This window comes from Gossypium arboreum, chromosome 11, assembly GCF_025698485.1.
Source record: "Gossypium arboreum isolate Shixiya-1 chromosome 11, ASM2569848v2, whole genome shotgun sequence".
NCBI classification, from domain to species: domain Eukaryota; kingdom Viridiplantae; phylum Streptophyta; class Magnoliopsida; order Malvales; family Malvaceae; genus Gossypium; species Gossypium arboreum.
Genome location: NC_069080.1, coordinates 131,416,152 through 131,441,174, shown reverse-complemented (window position 1 = coordinate 131,441,174; position 25,023 = coordinate 131,416,152). Strand labels below are relative to the sequence as shown.

Here is a 25,023-nt window from a genome sequence, read left to right as displayed (position 1 = left end):
GTCACTTCACTTATTATTATTATATGTTTATATATATGTTCGTCTCTATTTCGTGTTTAATACTATTATTATCACGTTTAATATCGAATATATTGTCATTGTTTTTAATATTGTTGTCATATTTATTATTTGCCTTGATGTATTTTTAACTCTTTTATTTTTTGTTTCCGCCCATTTTAGATCATTTTGCTGTTCACTACTTTAAAGATTTTTATTCATTTTTTTATTAATTTCAATAAATAAGGCAATGAACCGACTTAACATTAAGTCATCGATTTCATCACTATGTTGGGTGAAATTTGTTGGCTCGTGTTAAAAATGGGATACCCTTCTAAAAAAAATCAAAAACTAAAAATTCTCATTTTTTAATCGGATCATGATTGAATATTAAATTGAACTCGCATTTTTTGAAATTTAAGACAACACACGTCTAACGAGATACCAATTTTGGGCGTCGTGAGGGTGTTAATACCTTCCTCGTGCGTAACAGACTCCCGAACCCTATTTTTTCTCTGGCTTTTGACGTAGACCTAAACTCGGCCTTCTTTTTGTTTAAAAAATAAATTTTCTTGTAAAAAAGATGATTTATTAGGTGTCCGATCATACCTAGAAAAAAATAGGTGGCGACTACTTTTCTTTTTAAAACCGAAATTTCATTTTCAAATTTTCAAATAATCGTCTCAACTAGCGACCGAAAAAGAGAAATTTTTACGTCGCTACAAATACAAATTAGAAAAATGGGTCTAATTTTTTACTCAAGCAGTCAAGCCCATTTTTCGATCCTAATGTTTTTACTCGAACCCTCCCAAATTTCAAGCCGGCCTTCGAGCATGGACTAGTAACCTGATCCATGAATAAATCTATTTTCGTGGTCTCTGATTATATTTTTAAGGGCATAATGACTTGTTTGGCCATTCAACTTTACAAAAAAGTCATTTTAACCCTCTATTTATTTTTTTGCCTCTTTTATTTCTTAAATTTGTGTTATTTATCAAATCACTCCAAAATAAATGGAAAAGTTAAAGTTTACTAAGGTATATGCATCATAAATAAATTAATTTTTTAATTTTAAAAATAAAAAATAAAAATCTTTTTAAAAATTAAAAAATTAAAAATTTTAAAAGTTATAACAAATGTAAAATATTTGTATTTTCAAAATTTAATCTATTTACTTTTCAGATTTAAAATTTTGAGTCCAATTATTAATATTATTAATTTTTATTTATTAAATTCAAATTAATGACAACATTATTTTTAATTACATGACTATGAAATAATTTTTTTCAAAATCTCCTATTAACAATTAAATTTTAATTTTAAAATTTCAACCGGATAAAATTGCCAGGTAAGGTGATTGGTCTAAAATTGCAGTTAGACTCAAATTCACATTTTTTTTCATGTTTTGAGAGAAATATAAGATGTAAAATCTCATAGTATTCCATGCTTTAGATGTAATAATTATGGCAATTAATTGCCTTTTCGTCTGCATTCATTTTCATGTTCTTTGATTATATTTAAATACACTACACTAATGAAGTTTTGGCATAATTAATAAAAATAAAGTTTTTATTTTTATTTTGAGTATCAAAAGCGAATTTAAATTTTTTCAGTGATCGAAATTAAATTATAAATTTATAAGAGGTTAAAATATAATTTTATCATTTATTGATATATAATTTTATCATAATTAAAATATTTTTTTATTTTGGAGTCAAAGTATAATTTTATTATTTATTAATTTATAATTAATTATTTATAAATAGATTAAATTGTCAATTTTTCATTTTGGAGGGAGGGGCAAGCCCTCTAACTACCTCTTTAAATTCACTCCTTATGAATTTTCAGGTTTGAGACTCACCATTCGTTGCTACCATGTGTAATTGTTTGAATGTACTATTTATACTTTGTTTGTACTAAATTTAAACTTTAAAAAAATATGTCGAGATTGAGATAGTTAGTATCAGATTAGTGGATGTGTGATTTTTGTCTTGATATTGGTACGTTCCAGTATCTAACTTAATTAATGTTTTTAAATAATTTTCACTTATGTATATTTATAATCTAATTTTTAGTTCTTTATGCATTTAAATATTTTTCATATATATATTTTTATTGTCTAATTTTTAGTTTATTAATAAATTATATATTTTTATATAAATAAATTATAAATTTTATATTATATGTAGATCTCAAATACATCCATATAAGTATATTTATATTTAAATATAAGTTTTAAAATTATTAAATAATATTCAATAATTTAATTTAACAATTACAATTTAATTTTAAATGTAATTATAATAAAATAAAAGCTGATTTAAGATATAAAAATTTGTACCAATTGATACAAGCGGTATGCAGATAGTACAAGTCAAAATTAGGGTGAGCAAAACTTGATCAAATTTAAAAAATAAAAAATATGAATTTGAGTTATTCGATTTTTCAAGTCAACTCGAATAAGTAATTTAGGTTTCAAGTTTGAGTCAAGTTAAATTTTACAATTCGAATAACTCAAATAATAAATTAGTGTAAATACCCATTTAGTCCTTGACAATTTTGCAAACGAGTAAAATAATCTCTCTCTCAACAAAATTACCAAAAATTCAAAATATTTTTAAAATTTAAAATATTTATAAAATTTCCAAAATTTATATTTTTAAAAACTATACAAAATTATTTTTTAAGTAATATATAAAGTAAGTTAAAATTTTTCTAAAATAATAATTTTGTGCCTAAATAAATTAAATAATTATTCAAGTGTATCATAGTAAAATATTTTATTTTGCTTTGAAAAAGTTTTGAACTATATATGATTTTAATTTTATGTGCTATAACATGAACTAGTGATAGCATAACAAGATTTTAATTTGACATGCTCAATTTTTAATTTAACTCAGCAATTTTATTCTATTCAACTTGACTTAAATGTCATTTCACTATATTTTTATTCAAAAAAATTTCGAATCGATGATAAAATAAGACTCACCAACTCTACTAACTCAATTTTTTTACCCGATTTAATTTCATTTGATCGAACGCTCATCCCTAACTGAAATTAATTGAAACGAGCCGAAACATATTAAAACGATTAAAACAATAACAAAATTTTGACTATATATATATATATATATATATATATTACTTGATACTAATTCAGAAGCAAAATGTTATGTATCGGCCAATAATGATACGAGACTCTTATTGTCATGTGTGAATGTCATCTGTATTAAAGATTTTCAAATAATACAAAAAAAATATGAAAACGGATTTTGCATTTGTTTGACCGGGGAAAGCATCTTCACTTTATTATGATTCCCATGATGTCATGATACAAAATTCGGTTTGTGTGGCTAATGGTCACTTCCATCAATTCGATTCCATAAATAACTTTTTATCAATATATATTTTAAAATATTTATATAATATATAAAGAAAATAATTATTATTTTGTTATTATTATTAGGGTTAAAATGTAAAATTATATAAAAATTTAAACAAATATTTAATTTAGTATATGAAATTTAATTTAATATAATTATATACATAACATTTTTATTGTAGTTTAAATGTATATATAAATTTTAAATAATCATATATATTTAATAAATTTTTATATAAAATAAATAGTTTAGGTAAAAAATTCAATCAGCATATTCTAACTAATTTTTAATAATAAAACCAGTTTTATTTAAATTTAATTATAATATATATAAATATTAAATAAAAATTATTTTTGAAAATAACACAAAAATTTCGGATCAGGTTCCGACCCGAACTGCGGCCCACTCTTAAAATTAAACCCTAAAATTTATCGTAATTGGGTTTGGAGGGAAAACCCTCGAAAAATTTAAAAAAATTCGGACAAATGTCCCGCAAATTAAGTCCAAAGTCCACCAACCAACGAAAAGAATTATTTATTTATTTTTATTTACTTCCTATTTTAAATGTTTTCCTTTTCCCAACGAAGTAAAGCGACGGAAGAAGAGACACCATCTACGATGTCTCAGGGGGGCGGCGCTGGTGCCGGAGTAGGAGGCATGGAGTTTGATCTCTCGGAAGAGATTCTGGCGGTGATACCGACGGATCCTTACGAGCAATTGGATCTGGCACGTAAGATAACGTCGATGGCTATCGCCTCGAGAGTATCGAAGATGGAAACGGAGATTGGGAGGATGAGAGCAAAGATTTTCGAAAAGGATCGTATGATTTACGAATTGGAAGAGAAAGTATCAAGATTGCAGCAAGCGAATCATGAGGCCGAATCTCGATTAAAGCTTGTTTTTGACGAAAATGTACGCTTTTTTTTTCTTTTCTTAATTTCCTAAAATTTACTCTGATTTTTTTTTTTGTGTTTCTTTCTTTTATTTTCCTGAAAATGATTAGCTTGGTATTTTGTGCCTTTCTCCCGTTCCCTTTATTACTATATATACTGTTATCTCTTCGGAAAAATAAAACATAGTTTAGTAGAAATTCTGGTTATTTTAAGAGACTTTTTCTTATAAATTTGTTTCTGAATTTCTAATGTTGCTGACTATTTTTGTGGGTATTTATTTAAATATTTGGGGGGTTTATTCTTCATGATTTTGATAACTTTGTTTTGTTTTTAATTAAAGATGAAGCTTGCAAAGGAGCGTGATTCATTGGCAATGACTGCAAAGAAACTTAGCCGTGATTTATCTAAGGTGAGATTGAAATTCTAATATTATTTTCACTCAATTCACCTGTGCAAGTTTAGTTTTATTTATTTTCTGGATATGAGTTTATATGTTGAAGTTTTACTTATTATGGAAATATGGTGAGTGGATAACTTCATTAGGTTCATATTATTTAATGGCTTTAACAACTTTGAGCTTCCCAGATGGAGCTATAGTGAACATTGAACAGAGAACAAAAAAAGGAGCTATAGTGAACCAAAGTACCTCTGATTAAGAAACAAATGCTGTTAAATTTGTTGGTTTGAATTGCTTCTAACAAAATAATTTGCTGATAAAAGTAGCTTAAGCTTTTGTTTTGATCCAGATAAAAAAATTATTTTATAATAATTAAATAAAATTCATTTATAAATGAATTACCATGCTTGGGTCGCTGAATTCCTTAAAGCTTCAGACATGAAGTGTCCTGCCATTTTTAACGTTTTCTGGTGTACTATACAAAACTATTTCTAGAAAAAGATTATTTCCTCTTTAGCATGTTCAACCTGATCTCAGCATTTTTAACCTTCTTTCTAGTAGCTATTCTCATTGCCAATTTGAATGCTTTCATGGACATCTCACTTTTGTAGAAGAAATCACATCGTATTTTCCTGCTTTTTAATATTTTCTTTTACATTCATGCTTGTTCATTATTATCTTTATTTGTTTGTTTCTCCTTTTTTTGTCTTTTCTTTTCTAATTTATACTTTCTGGCACATCATCATATTACATTCATTTGTATTCTACCTTGAAATATGAAGAATAAGCTTGATATTCTAATATTTGACAGTTGGAGACTTTTAAGCGGCAATTGATGCAATCGCTGAGTGATGATAATTCATCTGTAAGATCTCTGCATTTATTTTTTTTCCGAGTATATTTCATTATTTCTGTTGTTTATTATGAAATTTTGGTTTCTTTTTCTGCCCTTATATTTTTAGTTTCTTTGTTCAGTGCTTGAAGAAACCAATTTGGGTTAACCTTATTTCCAATCCTGTTTTAATAGCAGGCTGAAACTGTTGATATTGGGACCTGTGACCAGTCAGTCCCTAAAGCCTATCCGGACAAGGGTATCATTTAAGCTTCGCTTTTTGTTCTTTTTTTGTTCTGTATTTGCCAACTTATTCATTTATAATATCTCACTTCAGAGGTTCAACGATAACCTATCTCCACCTCCTTTTTTCCCTCTATCTGCTTCTATCTTGTTGCCAGTATTCTGATCAACGCTATATATGTTCCCACAGATGATGGGGCGAGTGACTACATGTCGCTTCGTTCTTCCAATGGTTCGACGGACTTGGGAAGCACAACTGATGAAGGTAATTGGACAAATTTCTTTCCCGTTCTTTTGTTTTGTTTTGAGTACTTTTATGCCTACATATTTGAGGAGCTTATAAATCAGCATCAATGCTGGAAAGGTATTCACACCCTTTATAAAATTCGAGATAAAAAACAAAACGGATATATTGGCACATTTTTTAATGAGTAATGATTGAGTTACTGTAAATAACTGTTGTGACTTTTCATTTTAGATTGTTGATATTTAAATATTGTATTGACTTAACTTATTCTCAGAAAAGGAAAAAAAACTTGAAAAACCTTTGGATTTAAACTTTAGGCTTGCTTTTAAGTTTCTAAAATTGACATAAAAAATGAGTTAGTTTGATGGCTAGAAGTCGACAATGAACTGACTTTATCAATGCTTATTTTATTTAACACAAAAAATAAAGCATTTAAATGTGTTGCATGAAAAGCTTTTTGCTGATAATTATGAGTTTTTAGTAACAATATGATATATTTATCAAATAGTCATCATAACTTGAAACCAAACCTTGGCCAGAGAAATTAAAGCTTTTAAACATCTAACAAAAGTTATTGTTGTGGATTTATAATTTGACAACAAAATGTGGCTGTTTAAGTTATTCGACAATTTTGTGGAGTACTTTTGGGCAAATAATACTGTAGCAAGCCATTTCTTATGCTATTGTATGATTATACATATATAGATGTTATAAGGCAAATAGCAATACCAATTTTCTTCCCAAAAAAGTAAAAAAAGGACTTACTAGTTTGGAAAATCATCCAAAACATAAAAAAGCAAGATGTTTCTGAAAAGTATGAGTGAGTAGTGAACCTAATGTATAGAGCTACCCTACGATCAATCTGGATAAATGGATTCTGATTGATCCAGTTAGGATCTGTTGTATGTTCAAGGCCTACATTTTTTAAAGTAAAATTTTGGGGTCAAGTCATAGTTTTGGTTGGTTACCACTAAACCTACTGAAGTTGGATTCTGGAGATTGATCCTAGGACAGACGTGTCTGTTTCATCTCTTTCATTTATTAGAATTTACAACTGTGAACTTATTGTTTGATAAACTTGGTGTCTTATGCGTTCTTTGAAAGAAATTGACTGTTTGTTTTTAGTTTAATAAACAAAATAAATTTGGCTGCCAAGTCCAATATTTGTATTTTAGTGGAGTTTAGTAGTTTATCATTGTCTGAAACTGAAGGAATTACAGTTACAAAGTTTCCATGCAAGAGCAAAAAAAATGTTCTATATTATATAATTGTATAGTACATAACTTTTCCTCAAAAGATTTAGTCTAGGGTTAATCACTTAGGACTAGCTTAGGTTGAGGGGGTCTATCATCGAGGATGGCGGACATCCACAATCTAGAATGTTATATTGGGAAGCAGTAACTACAAAACATAATCTTGAGATTGGTGCACTCCTCAAGGAAGTTTAAAAGCATCTATGATATGATTGTGGGATATATATGATTGGTTCCTAAGTTCTTTTAAATTCTGAATATAATATTTCATGAATCTATATAGGTCAAGACATAGCTGTGTATGTTTTACTACCTTGGATGCATTCCTTCACTTGTTTTGATGTACATTAACTAGTTACTGGGAATGTTCTGGGAAAGAATGCAACTCTTAAAAAGCTTTATCTTCATATGGAGTTTAAGCTGATATCTTCCTAACAGCTTCAAGATATGCTGGACAAAGATTTTCTATAACTCCATATATCACACCACGGCTGACACCTACTGGAACTCCAAAAGTTATATCCACAAATGGGTCCCCTAGGGGTTATTCTACTGCTGGGTCTCCTCAGAGAACCTCTGCTGCAACATCTCCTACCAAGTCTCAATCTGATGGGCGGACTTCGTTCTCCTCATGGTACCCATCAAGCCAGCAGTCATCTGCAGCTAACTCTCCTCCTCGTAGGGGCTCACTGCCAGGTTTTACAAGTGTTGTTATTCTGATAAATCCACTCCTTTTGTTTTTGTATGAAACTACCTTTTCCTCTTTCCATCTGACCCAGTTTTTCTTGTATGTTAAAATATGTTTAGCAAGGACCCCTCGAATTGATGGAAAGGAATTCTTTCGCCAGGCCAGGTAAATTCTATTCTTCTTTTACTCTCTGTGTATCTCTCCTTATGTTTATGGAGAGTGCATAGATTCATTGAAGGATGACTCCTTAAGAGTTCGTGACTTCACAAGCTAATCTGAAATATTTGTATTCCAGGAGTCGACTTTCCTATGAGCAATTTAGTACTTTTTTGGCTAACATCAAGGAACTGAATGCTCAAAAGCAAACCAGAGCGGTAATGAGTCGTTGCATTCATCAGACTCTACACCTGTTTACTATCAAACTTTTTTGTGCTTACCGAACTATTTATATATTTTTTTCAGGAAACTTTGAGGAAGGCAGAAGAGATTTTTGGGACAGATAACAAAGATCTGTTCCTATCATTTCAGGGATTGCTAAATCGCAACATTCACTAGATCTTAAATTATCTCTTCTTGGGATAATTTTCCATTACTGGTACGTCTTGTTCTAGACACCATCTGTGCAGTTTGTGTATTATTCGTAACATAGGCTATATGCTACCCTAGTGTCAGTCATAAGGTTCAGTACAACACTTCTCTTGAGGTGCACCATTGTAGCCTTGCCATAAGCTCAATAAATATACGAAGTTTTATTACTTTGTGATTTTGGAAGCTATCATTTCTTTTTTAATTTGAATTAGGAAATGATCACAAATGGCTGCCTCTACTTAAATATGTAGGTCTTGCTCTTTTTTCCCTGAGCCTATAGAATGAAATCCCAGACAGACAGAGCTGATCAAATGTTTTAAATGTTTTGAATGTTTATAAGCAATGCGAACTTGCATATTAAACAAATCATCGAAATCTGACATTATCATTCAGTAGAAACGTTGATTTGATATATGGTTATAGAAATTGAGCAGGGTAGAAGTGAACCATGTGGCCAACACTTAGCAAATGAGCTTTGGTTTAAGTTTGTTTTTATACTTCTATTGAGCTAAATTTGTTTGAAACTACTTGAATTCAAAGAGTATATACACCCATGTCTCACACTTTTCAGTATTCAAAACTCTCTTCTAGTCATATAGGAAACATAAGCATCCTTGCTTTCCATATCATCTATATTCGATATCGATGCTTAGAAAGAAAAAAAAGAAACGAAGAGCTGAGAAAGATGAGTGATTTAGGTTATATAGTAGAATTTGGTGTAGGGAATTGATGAAGTTGGTTCAACACTATTTGGCAGGTTGCTTGGTTTTAGTTGATGGATTTGTCCAAACATCAAAAGAGCTGCCATAATGTAATATTAGATGAAAGATAAAAGCATCAGCTTCTTTTTCTTTTTCAAGCAAATTAATGTGGTTTTGGGCTTTGAGACTATATAGCTCCTCCCATTCAAGCAGGGATTTTTGTGTAAATAAATTACTCTGCTTTTGCCTACTCTTTATGTCCCTTTTTCTTTTGTTTAAATTGCCATTACAAGGTTATTAGTTTTTTACTTTTTTTTTTTTGGTAATTTCTTATATGATTAATATTTCTTTGATTTGATCACATAGATTATATATATACCAATGTAGTTAGTACCGTCGTTTTTGTCTTGGTATTGGTATGTATCAGCATTGGCATGTTTCGGTGTACCATTTCGGATTTATTGATGTTTTAGATATTTTCTCATATATACATATTTATAGTCTAAGTTTTAGTTTCTTCAAAAATTATATGTTATTTTGGTAAAAAAATTATACAGTATATATACATGCAAATATATCTTAATTATATCCATATAAATATATTTATATATTAATGTATGTTTTAAAATTGTTAATCAGGTTGAATAACTTTTAATTTTAAATGTAGTTATGGTAAAACTAAAATGGTTTTGATGAAAAATTTAGAAATTAGATTAAAATATCAAAATTTTAAATGTATCAACCGGTACCGATTGGTACACACTGGTATTGATTGAAATGAGTTGAATACACAAATTGAAACTTATTAAAATTTTGATTGAAATAAAATATAATTACATGGTACTGATTTAAATTTGAAGCATTGCGTAATAACTGTGATATATATATTTCACAAAACAAAATGTGAATATTGGAATTTGAGTAACATAACTAACATGTTTGATTTTGGAGTTGGACAGGATCACGAGTGCATAATTAAATCCAAAATAAATTTGTAGTGAATAAGAAATTAACCCATATTCAAAGAATTTAAAAATAAGGATGTTTGGTATGATTATTTTAAATAATTTAATCGGTGAAACACTGATTTCGATATTTAGCATGCTAAAAAGTAATTGTACTTATGATATAACTTTAAACATAAGAATGTGATTTTTTAAAAAAAGAAGTTAAAAGCTACTTTTGACATAAATTATTTTTATTTATTTTCATTATTTTTGGTACAAGTTAAACTTAAATTATTTTTGAGTGAATGAACATCTATCAGTAGGTCATAATTTAGAGTTATTTATTCTCATTATTTTCATACAATGTGTTTTCCAATTACAAAATCATGAAATTTATTAAACATAATCAAATAAAATGTTATTTTATATTCTAATTTAAATATGTATTAGTTAATTTTTTTAGAAATTTTATTATATATTATTTTTGTTTTTTAAATAAATTAATAATATTTTTAAAAAATTATAGATAAAATTATGTAATTGATAACAATAAATTGACTTTTGTTAATAATGTATAACAATGAAAATGTTAAAATTAATCAAATTCGAGATTGTTATTAGTGAGTGATGAAGTTTAATTAATATTTGAAAAATAAATTTAGAGAAATAAATCCCATATTTTAATAAATAAAAAATAAAATTAATGTTTATAAAAATCTTGAAAAATTAATTTATAATAATTAAAAATTCTGGAGTGGTAAACTAGGTGAAACTAATCTCTTCCAAGCCCAAATCTAACCAAGCAAGGCCCATGATGAAGCATCTTCCATTGATAAACAAAAGAATTTTGCTGCTGAGTTTCTCGGGAAAGATTCAATCTTTTCCTAACCGTCTTTTGTTTCTCACAGTTACAGCTTTACCCGTTTCAGCTTCCAGTTAACTATTTCGCTTCGTTTACTTTAGCATCAGTAAGACGCTGCAATCGATCAAAGGCATGTTCTTTCTTTTTCCTTAATTGTGAAGTATGAATTTTGTATGTTGATCTTTGATGGGTATTTCTTTATTTTAATTCTTGTTTGATTTCATGAAATGGGTTTGTTTTCTTTTTAATTATAAAAAAATTATATTCCAAAGCAAATTCACTACCTTTTTTTTGCTGTTATTTCTTTGTAAATGGAATATTTGATGGCATATGATTGAAGGCATTATGAAATATTTTTTACAAATTTGATTAGAGTTTTAGAAATATAATTAGGGTTCTAAAAGCCAGTATTTTGTTCAGTTCCCAAATTCATTATGAAATTTATCAGGCAAATCAGTCTAAAAATTAGCTTAGATTATTATAGCTGCAATGGCGGAAATCTTGTGAATGTTGTCGCTATGTTATAGGGTCCGGGTCACAGTAGTCCCTCTATTATTAAATAGATCAATTTAATTCCTGCACTATTAAAAGGAATCAACTAAAAGGATTTCATTAACATTTTGAAATATTTTTATGGTTTTGAAATGAAATCTTTTGTTTGGAGTTGAACTGCAAATGAAAAAAGTAATAATTTTCATTTCATTTTTTAAACAGTAAATGTTAACTTTGTTACAAATAGGCTTTATTTAATTCTTTTTAATAGTATAGGGATTAAATTGATACATTTAATAGTAGAGGGACTAATGTGATCCAGTTTATATAATAGAGGGACTTGGCAGGTACTTTCACCCGGAAATCTATGTCAGTTTAGTTTCCATTGATTATCCACTACGAAAATTTCAAAATGAGCGAGTATTTTTCCAGTTCATATAATTGAGGGACTAATCTGGAATAACTTTTGGTGCTTCTATTTGTTTGCAATGCGGTATCGTTATGTCTTATATATATTCCGTTTTCTGTATGAAAGAAAATACTTTGTCTTAAATCCTTTGACTTATGCTGATCAATTTGTATTGTCGATAGGTGATATAACCTTTAGTTGGAAATAACGTAACTGGTACATTGAAAGAATTTAATGGCAGGCAATGGCCTGCCATCTCTGGGTCGTGTAAAGCTTACTGATCTCGTACCTTCTGAAGGCGTTCCTTCAGATTCTTACAAGCTATCAGTCTCTACTTTATCACAATCATTTGCTCAATATTCGGCTGCCATCATTCAGTTTCCAGCTAGTGATGGAGCTCTACTGAGATCCGGTTTAGATTCTGCTCACCTTTACTTCCAACAAAAGGCTGCATACCCACCGGAGGAGCTGATTCACACAAATGATTCTCGTGAGTGGTGCAAAACGTCAGGTTACTATGCTGACCCCCAACTATGGCAGGAAACGTATGATTACCGGCCTGGTCTAACTCCTACAGACCCCATCAATGGAATGGAGTTTCCTCCGGGCGGTTTGCCTGATATATTTAGTTTGCTCGGTAAGGCAGCTCGAGATGTACTGGATGCGATTAGCTATTACTTGAACTTGCGTAGCTCTCCCTTTACTGAAATACTCGATAATGTACCCTTAAGAAGCCGGGAAATTTCTTCTTCAGTATTATCCGTTTGTTGTCATGCAAGGCCTTCGTTTCCAGGGGCACAACACAACAATTTAACAACACCGGACGATGGTCAACTGATCATGGTTCCCGACCATGAGCACCAGGTTGATAAAAGTTTAATATCTGTTGTTAAGTCCGATAAAGCAGGTTTTCATGTACGGGATTTTCAAGGTCGGTGGATTCTTTTAGATGGGGACCTTGGTCCTCAAGAAGCTGTTGTTTATCCTGGACTCGCACTTTACCAAGCGACTGCAGGTTATGTAAATCCTGCCCTGCATCGTACCGAGACTAATAATATGTCGGGTAATATGTATGGAAAATGCTCTTTGGTTTTCAAACTCATGCCCAAATCTATGACTAGTCTTAGTTGCTCAGAGATGAGAGCAGCTGGTCACGGAGTTGAAGCTCAATTCCAGCTTCCTATACCAGTGGATGATTTCATGCAGAGATCTCACCCAACAGATCAGCTCTTTAATAGAAACACTTTCCCGAGTTTCAGTTACCCCCTGGCCCATGAAGGTAGGCAGTATTTCTTAATATGACACAGCATTTTCTTACACTGTTTTGTTCTGGCCTTACGAAAAATAAAAAGATGAGATATAGGGTTTATAGCGGTTCAGTACAATATATTTGATTATTTATGTTATTCTTTTTCCCGAGTAGCCTTGGTGAGAAGTTTTTAACAAAACGTCCCTAGATCAATTAAATGCTGGTACAGGATCTATGAAGCCATTGATGAGAAGACGGAAGAACAATACGAGATGCAAGCCTCTACCTCCTTCCAAGAGATTACGGCTTGAGGCACAAAGAGTGCTTAAGGAAAGGGTTCAGGAGATTGCGGATAAGAAGGGCATCAAATTACGGTTTTGTAATCTAAAAGAGTGTGAGAATCACATTCATGCACTTGATAGTCCATGTGCCAATATAAGAATGGAAATTGGGTGGCCTCACGGAGTGCCGTTCGTTCATCCCCACGATCTACCTAATAAGGCCAAGATCGGTTTTCTTGAAGCATATGAACCTGGTTGGACAGCTACTCACGATATGGATTTAAGCCTAACGGAACCTGCACAGTCCAGTCAACAGTACTGTAACTGTACGTCTCGTTTATGTTTTATTATTCTTACACAAGCATTCATCAACACGCAATTTAGTTTTCACCATCCGTCTTTTGACTTCTGACGAGTTTTATGTTTTCGTGTCTGCAGGAATCATCGTTGTGGTTTCGTATGTCCATTATCCTGAATTAGCCTGTTCCTGGTCAGTTTTCTCAATCTCAACTTGGTGGTTTCTTTTCCTGCTAAATCCAGGACAAGAGCTGTTCCAACCAGCATAAGCTGTTTTGTCGAACCCAGTCCATTAGAAACCGGACCGGATTTCATCGTTGAAGTATGAAACAGAACAAAAGTCACCATACATGTCTGTAAAAGAAGTCTGTAAATAGTAAAAAGTATTTTAGGAAATTCACTCTTTGGGCCTAAAGATTCTTTCATGGTCTTCCTTTTCCCCTCTGTTTATATCCATATATAGTTTTCTCCATGTTTGAGTTTTCATTTTGCAGAGATGAAATGGAAGGATAGTAGGGATCTTTTGATTTTGATGACTTTGGGTGAATTTTCTGATAAATTCAACAGATTTGGAGAGGGTAAAACAGGCATTAATGCTTTGGTTTTTATTTATAAAAACCCCTCAAATTAGTCTGTAATTGTCAAGTTGGGGCTCGAGAGGCAGCAACTTAAGTTATTTTTTTATTGTTTATTATAAAAGATATAAAATGATTGAAGCTTATGGTATTTTTATTTACTGATAAATAAATGTATTTTCTATTCAATAAATCAATTTTGTATCTTTTTCCATATAAATAAATTGAAACTGACAAGGAATAAGCATTTAAGACTTTTAATATATATATAGATATATATATTTTATTAAAGTATGTTATTTGTTATGTTTTTAGAGTAAATTCCATGATCCAACGATATTTTGATTGAAAGAATAAATTTGAACCAAATTCGAGTTTCATTATACGTTATATTTATTTTGAAGTTTAAATTTCACCATATGGAAAGATTCTGAATCTTTAATTCAGTTATTTTTATACTATGATTTTAATATAGTTAATTCATGCATTATTTATAATTATAATTCTAAACTTCATATATATATATATATATCTGAAATCAAACTATTTATTAATGTAAATCAAATGGTACAATATAGATCACTATCTACATTTACAGCCCTAATGTCAATGTCAATCTCTCTTGAAAGATAACATGTTAGACCGCCGCATTTCCATTCTTAAAGCCCATAATTCTTTGGTAATGATAAAATATTATGAACACTTTTGGACTAAAAGTTAAATTGTATTTTGTTCATTTTACTTAAAATATAAGCAACCTAACCCCTATACATTAAATTAAAAATAAATTAATCATTTTTATTAAAAATTCCTACCATTATACTATTAAAATTGACTTAATTGACGAAATAACTAAACACTGACACATGATGTATAACATATAGCTCATGTTAATGTATTTTTAATTGTAGAAATGGAAGAAATTTTAAAAAAAAAAGATCAATCTGCTCTTTGATTTAACGTACATGAACTAATTTGTCTATTTTTTAAGTAGAGAAAGTAAAATACAATCTCACTCCTATTATAAAGACCTCCATGGTACTTTTACCTACTTCTACCACATTCCAAAAGTTTTGAGGTCACCCCAACTCCATTTTTGAAGTGTATAATAACATAAACAACATAATGTCCCAAAACTCATACCAGTTTACCCAGAAACCAGTTCAGATGGGCTAGGGTGTTCCAAGTATAACTGCAAACCCAGAGGTTCACTGTTCATCGACTTGATCGGTGTTATTAACGGAGGTTGTTGCCATTGTTTTGTGTCAGTTGGGATCCACATTTCCGCATCCTTGCTCGTACTAACCTGAGGGAGCGACCGGAAGTAAGCCATGATCTCCCACCTGCAATCTGTTAATAAGTCGCAACATAGTCAAATGATGTAGTAAGACTGTAACACTGAAGCCCAATACTTGCTTCCATGAAATAAACATGTTAAGATCCGATTAACTAAGCTTAATTAAACTTACCACGGGGAAGAACTGTTGTAAGGGGTTGGGAAACTGAAAGTTTGATCACGAATGATCGAAGAGAGAACTCTAGATCACTTTCTTCCACTTTTGAGCCAAAAGATTGATTAACCGTTAGTTTGAAGATAAACCTCTCCATGGGAATGTTGTCTGTGTTGAAAAAAGTAACTGCGACTCTCTCCACCAAACCCTATTTATAAAGACAAGCATTTCACATGTCAAGTATTTATGTTGATGCTATATTTCATCAGAATCCATTTTTAAAGCTACACGGAGGGTTTCCGAGAATTGTATATAACCAATGCCATTGATAAAAAAAACTTCCTTCACTAATGTAAAGTAGAAGTTGGAGAAAATCATCTCCAGATCAATAAGTTTTATTACAAAGCTCAAAGTATTATTTCTAGTCCCTAGTTTTCTATGCTATAAAGCTATTTTACTTGGAGTTAAATGCAAATGTTAGATATGGATATATATATTAGACACGAGTACTTCACGAAAAATGTAGAGTCGAAGGAGAATAGCTATGAATCATAGAGTTAATACGTAAGTTCACTTGGACTAATGTTTGTTTGGTTCATATAACAGCAATATTTTGGGTTCGTTTTGGCTCTCAAAAAGATAATAAGAACTAAAATTTTCAAGTCAGTTCGATCTTTTAGTGAATCAATTGTGTTATTAAAGTAGTAAATCTCTCTTTGTTTTGATCGATATGAGGGACACTACAAAGAATATCATCATCACAACACTAGAACATAATATGCAGCATAGAACACACATTTTCACATCTAAATAAATCAGATCAGATCATCACAAAACATTATAAACATCCAAATACACTAAAAAAACACTAGTCAAACAACATCTAATGAATCAAGCTAACCTTTTGGATGGAAGGAAGAAGTCCCGAAACAGCGGAATGGATATATTCTCTTAGCTGGGGATGTCGAGCCCTTTGTACGACAACATTCATATACCTTCTTCTCTCGAAAGCACCTTCAACAAAGCATGGAACACAGTTAATGACATGAAATTAACATAAAAATAAACCCAGACAACGAATATGTATATTACGAGGTAACACCGTAAAAGGCTTCAACCATTAGAAATTGACACTTTCAGTTTCGAATTTAAGCACTGTAAACTATAAAAATCCATAAATTTCCTTCAACTCTAAATTACAAAACCTACACTACAAGTAATGGATAAACTACACAATATTAACTTGAAAATTAATAATAACAGGGTTTTGCAAGACTACATTTAGAATACTCTTTTAACTTGAAAATTAATAATAACAGGGTGTTTTGCAAGAGTACTTTTAGAATCCTCTTTTAAGGGTGGTTCAATACTATTTACAGAAACTGTCACTCACACTCAAATTTCAGTGACTTTGAGCGTTTGATAGGGAAATTCATAATAATATAAAATTTAGATAAATGCTAACAATCCCAATTGCACCATTTTCACTCTTTGCTAATTAATTAAATACCCATTCACTCTAATCTTCAGCAAAAGAATTACCAAACGCTTTTCCTCGAAAAAAACTTTTTTTATAATTTTAACACAAATTTATAAATTGAATTTGGTTAAGGAATAAAAAATTCATATAAAAGCCCTAAACTTCTACGAGAAATAAAAGGAACATATAGCAATATACCGGAAGGATAAATTCCTTTGAGGTAAACGACTGAAGTGATAGCTACCTCCAAGAATTCAACCAAAATCCCAGCAATTTCACCTATAATTAAATAAATATAAAAGAAATTTGCTTAAAAATAGTATAGAAAATAAAAAAAAATTCAAATAAAAAGCGAGAAAATGCGTACCTTGATTACCTTTGCGTTCCATTTTTCCAGAAAATGGAGTCGTGGGCTTGCTATTTGGCATTTTAAATTATGTCTTTGTGAGCCATTTTAAAGAGGAAGGGAAAATTACGGAAGCTATCTTAAACTTTTTAATATTTTGATTTTTACTATAAAAGTTTAATTATGAATAATTAAGTCCCACACGACCTGGTTTATCTTTTTAATACATAAGATCACACGACGTATATATATATATCTTGATTTTTATGGATAAATTGAATTAGTAGTAACTCAACTATAAAAAATTATAAAATATTATTTAAATATAAAAATTGACAAAATAGTCATCTAATTATAGACTTGATCATGAAGCTCGCCCAAAAAATGAGAGGGTACTTGAACAAAAAGTAAGGCTCATTTTCTAAAAACGTCGAGCCTTGAGTAAACTTTTTTTATCCTAGCCCGGTTAGAATTTGTAAAAAACAACCGTTGCTGTTTTTTACTGTTTTGTCGTTGCTTTGCTATCATTTCACTATTATATTGCTACTATTTTATTGTTATTATTTGGATATTGTATAACTCTTATTTTATTATTAATTGTGCTACTATTTTAGAGTAATTTGCTTACTAAGTTGCATCGTGTTATTTAAGTATAATTTTTTAAATTTTTTCATTTGTTAGGAAAAATTATTTTAATGTTTTTAGTATATTTGATGCGTTATATTTTTTATTTTATTTTTATATAAAAATAATATAAAAATTTTTATTACGGGAAAGACGAGCAAAGCTTAGATAAAATTCTAGGTCCATTTTTTAGGTCACGCCGAGTCTAGCCCAAACCTAGAAAGCAAGCCTAAATTTTTTACTTGACCCGACCCAAACTTGACTCATTCCACCTCATGATGAACTCTACTCAACTAGCAAACCACAACTTTTTTGAAATTGATACTTATATCAATTCACTCTTAATTATAAAAATATTTAACAATTTTAATTTTATAACAAAATATAAAATAATCACTCATATAAAAATTACAAAATAATCACTCAATATTTATTAATTATATTAATTCACTTTTAATTTAAAAATATTTAACCTCAACATTTTACCCGTTGTATAATTTAATTTTAGCCACCTTCAATTTATTTAATTTTTATTTTTAAACGTCCAAAACATATTTTAATATCGAGCCACAAAAATTATTTATTTTAAAATTGAACCACAATAAATTATTTATTTTAAAATCAAACCCACCAACACAGAAAATTACAAATAGAAGCAAACCAAACACAAAAACATCAAAATTATAGCTTTTAACACCATCAATGTCGATTGGAATTATGTGATATACCATCCAAAAAAAATGAAAATAGTAACATCCCATGACAATTATCCGATTCATTGTAAGAAAATTGAAAAAAGAACTTAGTCTAAGGAAAAACTAAATTGACAAATGGGAGAGAAAGCACCCCCATACCCTTCATTTGATTCTTTAGCTTACAGCTTGTCTTCGTACTCGGAAAGCGGGGTCATTTGCTCCTTCAATCCCTTCCTCTTGCGGATCTCCGCAACATGAGTTGCTGCCTGAGAATTGGGTTCTAATGGATCCGATGGCATCATGTCCCAGTGATCGAACACACATTGTGGGAAAGCCTGTCCTGATGTTGCAGCCCTTAGTGTGCTGGAGAATCCGAATGACTCGATGACTGGAAGGTAAGCTTTTATGTTGTAGAGTGGTGTTCCAGGCCTCTGCATTTCCTCGAAGACGTGTCCACGTTTCTGGTTAAGAACACTGTAAATACCACCAAGTGCTTGCTCAGGAGCTTGGATCTCGACTAAGTAAACGGGCTCGAGAAGCCTTGGCTTGGCCGTAAGCTGAGATGCATAGAAAACTCGTCGAGCAGTTGGAATGATCTGACCACCACCTCTGTGGATTGCATCAGCGTGGAGAACCACATCACAGACTTCGAAGCAGATACCTCTCATGTTCTCTTCGGAGAGTGCACCTTCCTTTGATGCCCACTGGAACCCAGCGACAACAGAATCCTTAATTTCATTAAGGTACTGAACTCCTTTACACATATCGACAACCATGTTAGGACCAGTGGTCTCGGGGCCAAAACACCAAATCTTCTTAGCAAGATCTTTGTCCCAACCAAACTCCTCAGCCAAGATCTTGGAACGAACCTTGGGGTCATCTCTTGGACCGATACGCCCGTCATCTATGGCCTCAGCAAGACCTTCCTCCAGGGGTCGAGCTTCCATGTAGAGACGGTTGTGCTTGTTAGGAGACTTGCTCATCACAGTCCTACAAGATCTCTCAAGTACAGTCTCACGAAAAGACACAACAGGGTCCGATTTAACAATCTCAGCGCCACCCATAAAATCTTCTTGTAAATCCTTGAGACAGATCTCGAGGTGGAGTTCACCAGCGCCTGCAACAATGTGCTCTCCCGACTCTTCGATAGTACAAACCACCATAGGATCAGACTTAGCTAAACGCTTCAACCCTTCAACGAGTTTGGGAAGATCGGATGCAACCTTACACTGAACAGCAACGCGGACAACAGGTGAGACAGAGAACTTCATGGCACGTATTGGGTGGGCTTCAACTTCCTTCTCATTAGTTAAAGTTGCGTTCTTCGTGATAAATTGATCCAAGCCGACCATAGCAACTGTGTTACCGCAAGGCACATCCTCAACGGTTTCCTGCTTCTTTCCCATCCAAATAACAGTTCTCTGTACACTCTTAACGTATAAGTCTTTCTTCTCACCCGGAACATAGTTTGGACCCATGATTCTGACCTTCATACCAGTTGCAACTTTGCCAGAAAATACACGTCCGAAAGCAAAGAATCTACCCTTATCAGAAGCAGGAATCATCTTTGAAACATAAAGCATAAGGGGACCCTCAGGATCGCAGTTCCTGATGGCGTTAGCATAAATATCATCGAGAGGACCCTCATACAAGTTCTCAACACGGTACTTCTGAGCCTTAGTAGGAGAAGGCAAGTGAAAGATCATCATTTCGAGGAGAGCACTGCTTGCGGGAAGCCAAGTCTGCATTACACGCTTCATTAAGGCTTTTCCCATCAAATCCTTCTCATCAGATTTCATGGTGACACCGAGCTTTTGCAACATTGGCCAGAGCTTATCTTTCTGGTCATTCATACAAGTGTTTATAATCTGCTTGATGGGTTCATAACAGAATTGAACAAATCCACGTTTGCAGCTGGCAGTGCCGGTGCTCTTGGTAGTCCACTTCTTGGAAGCCGGATCAAAGTAGTTCTCACCCCAAAGTCTTTCCATCATTTTTGATTCATCGACTCCAAACTTCGAGGCATACATTTTAGCAAAGTTGGTCAGGGTAAATGCCCAACCATGCAAACCGGCAGAGAACGCAACTGTTCCCTTCTCGGGGTAGACTTGAACATCACCCAGAAGAGGATCCTCATACGTGGCCATGATGACATTAGCGTTTTCGATCACTCTCTGGAATGTCTGGTAAGCCTCCTCTCCATCAACCTGGAGCTCAAGGAAACATCGGTCCATCTTGTTAACAGTCAAGACGGGCCTGATCCTTTCTCCAAGAGCCTGACGGAGAACAGTCTCGGTCTGCACACAGACACCTTCAATACAGTCAACAACCACAAGGGCACCATCAGTAATACGAAGAGCAGCTGTAACCTCCGATGAGAAGTCAACATGCCCGGGAGAATCAATAAGATTGATGAGGTACTCATTCCCTTGCCTATCTCCTTTGAAACTCTTCACAGATTCATCAGCCATTTCATAATACAAGGAGATACCGGTAGACTTAATTGTGATACCACGCTCTGCCTCATCGGCACGAGTATCTGTCATACGTACATCACCAGCAACTTCTTGCGCAATGATACCAGCAGCAGCGACAAGAGAATCAGTAAGAGTTGATTTCCCTGCATATCGAAAAACTAAATCAGAACCAATGCCAACAAAATCATCAAGACACAAAGTGCTTTCATAGTAAAAATTCGACGTAGGTGAATCATTCATACTACTACTACCAATCATTAAATTGACATAAACACCATCATCAATTACAAATATATTAAAAAAAAACCAACTTTTTTACATTATGGTTCATCGATAACAAAGCATGAACAAAGGGCATACCGTGATCGACATGGGCAATAACAGACATATTACGGATGTTGTGTTTCCGGTCCATAATAGAACGGAGCTCCTCAGCTGTAAACTTCACCTGTAATCATATCCAACATAACACAAATCATTAAAAAAAATCACAGCAAAAATATATTTTAATAAAAACAAATTCAACAAAATTAAGAACATAATATATTCATTAAACTCACCATCTTGAATAATCTTTAAAATGCCCCGAACTATTAAAACCTATACAAAAGCCAAACAAACACAATTCTTATATCAAAACAAGTATAATACAAAAAAAAAACCCAGAATTCATGCAAGAAGAAAAATGAGATGTCAAATCAAATTATCTAAAGATATACATATAAATTTTGTGACAAAATCCAGAAAAATACATTTAAGGATCTAAATTAAGCCAGATAGAGAGCAAACCTAAGACAAAATAGATTTTGACAAACTCAAACAATAGAGAGAAACTCAAAGAAGAATATGACTGTATTTATAATAGAAGATATGCTAATGAAGTGCAATTGAAAGAGAGAAACTAAGTGTGAGTAGAGTTCTCTATAAAATAGGATTTCTTAATTTCAAAATTCCACCTTGGGCTCTGGATTTTGATTGTTGTGCCTAAAAATATCATTTTTGACTGTTCTATAATCTTTCCTTTCTTCAAGGTGAGTCGCCACATTGTTGGGGGAAAGCATGGCTAAGCTTACTGTTGCTGTTCTTTAATTTTTCAAGTTATATTTTGTCATAATTGAGTTTAGTTCAAATTTTTAATTTGGTATTTTAATTTTTTACTTCAATATTTTTATCTCAATTAAATATTTATGTTTTTCATTAGAGTAAATATATCAAGTATCAAATTAAAATTAAAAAATTATATATTAAATTAAATATTAAAATTAAACTCATTTATCGCATGATAAATTAATCCAAATCAAAACTATAAAATAGTATCTACTATTTGAATCCTTAATTTGATTTTTAGCATAGGACTTTTAGTTCTACCTAGAGTTGATCGTGGCCAGACTAGGTTTAATAAAATTACGAAAATAGCCTTATAAGTTTTGGCTTTTTTAAGAATTTGACTTTGTAAATTTAAAAATTATAAAAATGACTCAAGATTAATTATGGGAATGACTTGATTTCTATAGTAGAGTTGAGTGTCGCCACTTTATCAGGCGGCGTCACCCTAAAAATTCAAAAAAAAAAAATTTAGGTGTCGTTTAACAAATTGGTAGCTTCAGACTAAAACTTATAAGAGCAAAATATTCAGTGACCTAATAACCTAATAAAGTAATTATCCTTTTTAGATTGACAAAAAAAAAAGTGTGCGTGAGAGTATGGCTACACCTAATTAAAATTTTTGTCTATTTTCATGTTAGATCTGTCCCACTTTGAAATTAAATTTAATTAACTCTTTAAAGATATAAGAATAACAGAAATAAACCCTTCGCATTTTTAAAATTTTTTAAAACAATAAACTTAAAAACTATATAAATTCTTATTTAAATTACCACTATGCCCTCAAAAATTTCCTCAAGTTTATCTAAATTTAAACATTTTAACTTGAGGAGATTTTTAGGGCATATTGGGTAATTTAAATAAGAAATTTATATAGTTTTTTAAGTTTATTGTTTTAAAAAATTTTAAATTGTGAAGGGTTTATTTTTGTTATTCTTATATATTTTAATGGCTATTTAAATTTAATTTCTAAATGGGACAATTATAACATGGAAATTGTCTAATAGTTTAATTAGGTGCCGCCATATTCTCATGCGACACTCTCTTTTTAGCTAATCTAAAAAAGGTAATTACTTTATCAGGTCCCTGAATGTTTTACCCTTATACGCTTCAATTCGATGTCGTCAATTTGTTAGGCAGCACCGAAAAAAAATTTTTTTTTTGGAGGGGTTTAGAGTGGTGCTGCTTAAGAAAGTGGCAACACGCACCTCTACTATAGAAATCAAGTCATTCTCATAATTAGTCTCGAAGTTGGATCACTTTTGTAGCGACGTAAAAATTTTGCTTTCGGTCGCTAGTTGAGTCAATTTATCGAAAATTTGAAAATCGACTTTACATTTTAAAACAAAGGGAGTCGCCACCGATCTTTTTCTAGGTGTGATCAGACACCTAATAAATCCTCTCTTTTTTAGAAAAAAAAATGAAAATTTATTTTTTAAACGAAAAGAAGGCCGAGTTTAGGTCTACGTCAAAAGTTCGGAGAAGAATAGGGTTCGGGAGTCGGTTACGTGCGAGGAAGGTATTAGCACCCTCGCGACGCCCAAAATTGGTATCTTTATTAAACATGTGTTGTCTTGATTTTCAAAAATACGAATTCAATTTGACATTTAATCGTGATCCGATTGAAAAATGAGAATTTTTAGTTTTCGATTTTTTTTTCTTTTTCTTTTTTAGAAGGGTGTCCCATTTTTAACACGAGCTGACGAATTTCACTCAACATAGCGATGAAATCGATGACTTAATGTTAAATCGGTTCATTGCCTTATTTATTGAAATTAGTAAAAAAATATGAATAAAAATCTTTAAAATAGTGAACAGCAAAATGATTTAAAATGGGCGGAAACAAAAATAAAAGAGTTAGAAACACATCGAGGCAAATAATAAATATGACAATAATATTAAAAACAATGACAATATATGCGATATTAAACATGATAATAATAATATTAAACACGAAATAGAGACGAACATATACATAAACATATAATAATAATAAGTGAAGTGACGTAAACATAATACTAACAATACTAATTGTGCTATATATATATATATATATTAAAGTATATACGTAATAATAGGAATGAAAAGTGTATACATAATAATACTAAATATATATATACATAATATATATAAAATTAACATATACAATATATATTAGAAATACTAATAACATAAAAGAAATATATATTAATAACACTACATAAATATGTACATATATATTAAAATAAATACATAGTAATATTAAAAGTATATACATGAAATAGTATTAAAAATACATACATAATAAAACATATACTAATATTAATAATAATAAATAATAATGATAAAAAGATGTATGTACACCAAATAACACATAACAATATTAAAATAAAATGATAAGTGACAATAGTGAAAATAGTAGGTATGATAATAAATACAACGATATATAAAAATAATACTATATATAAAAAGTATATATATACACGTATAACAAAATATATACTAATATTAATAATAAATCTAATAAAGGTAA

At 31.1% G+C, this 25,023-nt stretch overlaps 4 protein-coding genes across 6 annotated transcripts; 2 read left to right on the top strand and 2 right to left on the bottom strand.

Annotated features, from left to right (window-relative positions):
• The first annotated feature begins 3,824 nt into the window (after positions 1-3,824).
• Positions 3,825-9,472, top strand: LOC108449902 (uncharacterized protein At4g15545). Of its 2 annotated transcripts, XM_017747279.2 has the most exons (10): positions 3,825-4,292; positions 4,614-4,682; positions 5,482-5,535; positions 5,698-5,761; positions 5,936-6,010; positions 7,684-7,941; positions 8,053-8,098; positions 8,229-8,307; positions 8,396-8,528; positions 9,279-9,472. In XM_017747279.2, exons 1-9 carry the CDS (start codon positions 3,945-3,947, stop codon positions 8,486-8,488), a joined length of 1,086 nt encoding a protein of 361 aa, XP_017602768.1. In that variant the 5' UTR covers positions 3,825-3,944; the 3' UTR covers positions 8,489-8,528; positions 9,279-9,472. The 2 variants fall into 2 exon arrangements, with proteins under 2 accessions (XP_017602768.1, XP_017602769.1); XM_017747280.2 differs by lacking the exon at positions 9,279-9,472 and having other exon boundaries at positions 5,701-5,761; positions 8,396-8,688.
• A 1,505-nt stretch (positions 9,473-10,977) lies between these two features.
• Positions 10,978-14,343, top strand: LOC108450345 (uncharacterized). 2 transcript variants are annotated; one of them, XM_017747918.2, is made up of 4 exons: positions 10,978-11,161; positions 12,115-13,211; positions 13,390-13,788; positions 13,901-14,343. In XM_017747918.2, coding segments are annotated over exons 2-4 (1,446 nt in total). In that variant the 5' UTR covers positions 10,978-11,161; positions 12,115-12,166; the 3' UTR covers positions 13,903-14,343. The 2 variants fall into 2 exon arrangements, with proteins under 2 accessions (XP_017603407.1, XP_017603408.1); XM_017747919.2 differs by having other exon boundaries at positions 10,979-11,161; positions 13,411-13,788.
• Positions 14,344-15,257: 914 nt separating this feature from the next.
• Positions 15,258-17,753, bottom strand: LOC108451912 (DNA polymerase zeta processivity subunit). The gene is made up of 5 exons (XM_017749616.2): positions 17,633-17,753; positions 17,464-17,544; positions 16,687-16,799; positions 15,804-15,993; positions 15,258-15,684 (listed from the first exon to the last, which is right to left on the bottom strand). Exons 1-5 carry the CDS (start codon positions 17,691-17,693, stop codon positions 15,482-15,484), a joined length of 648 nt encoding a protein of 215 aa, XP_017605105.1. The 5' UTR covers positions 17,694-17,753; the 3' UTR covers positions 15,258-15,481.
• A 1,058-nt stretch (positions 17,754-18,811) lies between these two features.
• On the bottom strand, positions 18,812-22,444 carry LOC108452633 (elongation factor 2-like). The gene is made up of 4 exons (XM_017750437.2): positions 22,197-22,444; positions 21,968-22,007; positions 21,768-21,855; positions 18,812-21,550 (listed from the first exon to the last, which is right to left on the bottom strand). The coding sequence occupies exons 2-4, from the start codon at positions 21,968-21,970 to the stop codon at positions 19,110-19,112; spliced, it is 2,532 nt and encodes an 843-aa protein (XP_017605926.2). The 5' UTR covers positions 21,971-22,007; positions 22,197-22,444; the 3' UTR covers positions 18,812-19,109.
• Positions 22,445-25,023: the final 2,579 nt, after the last annotated feature.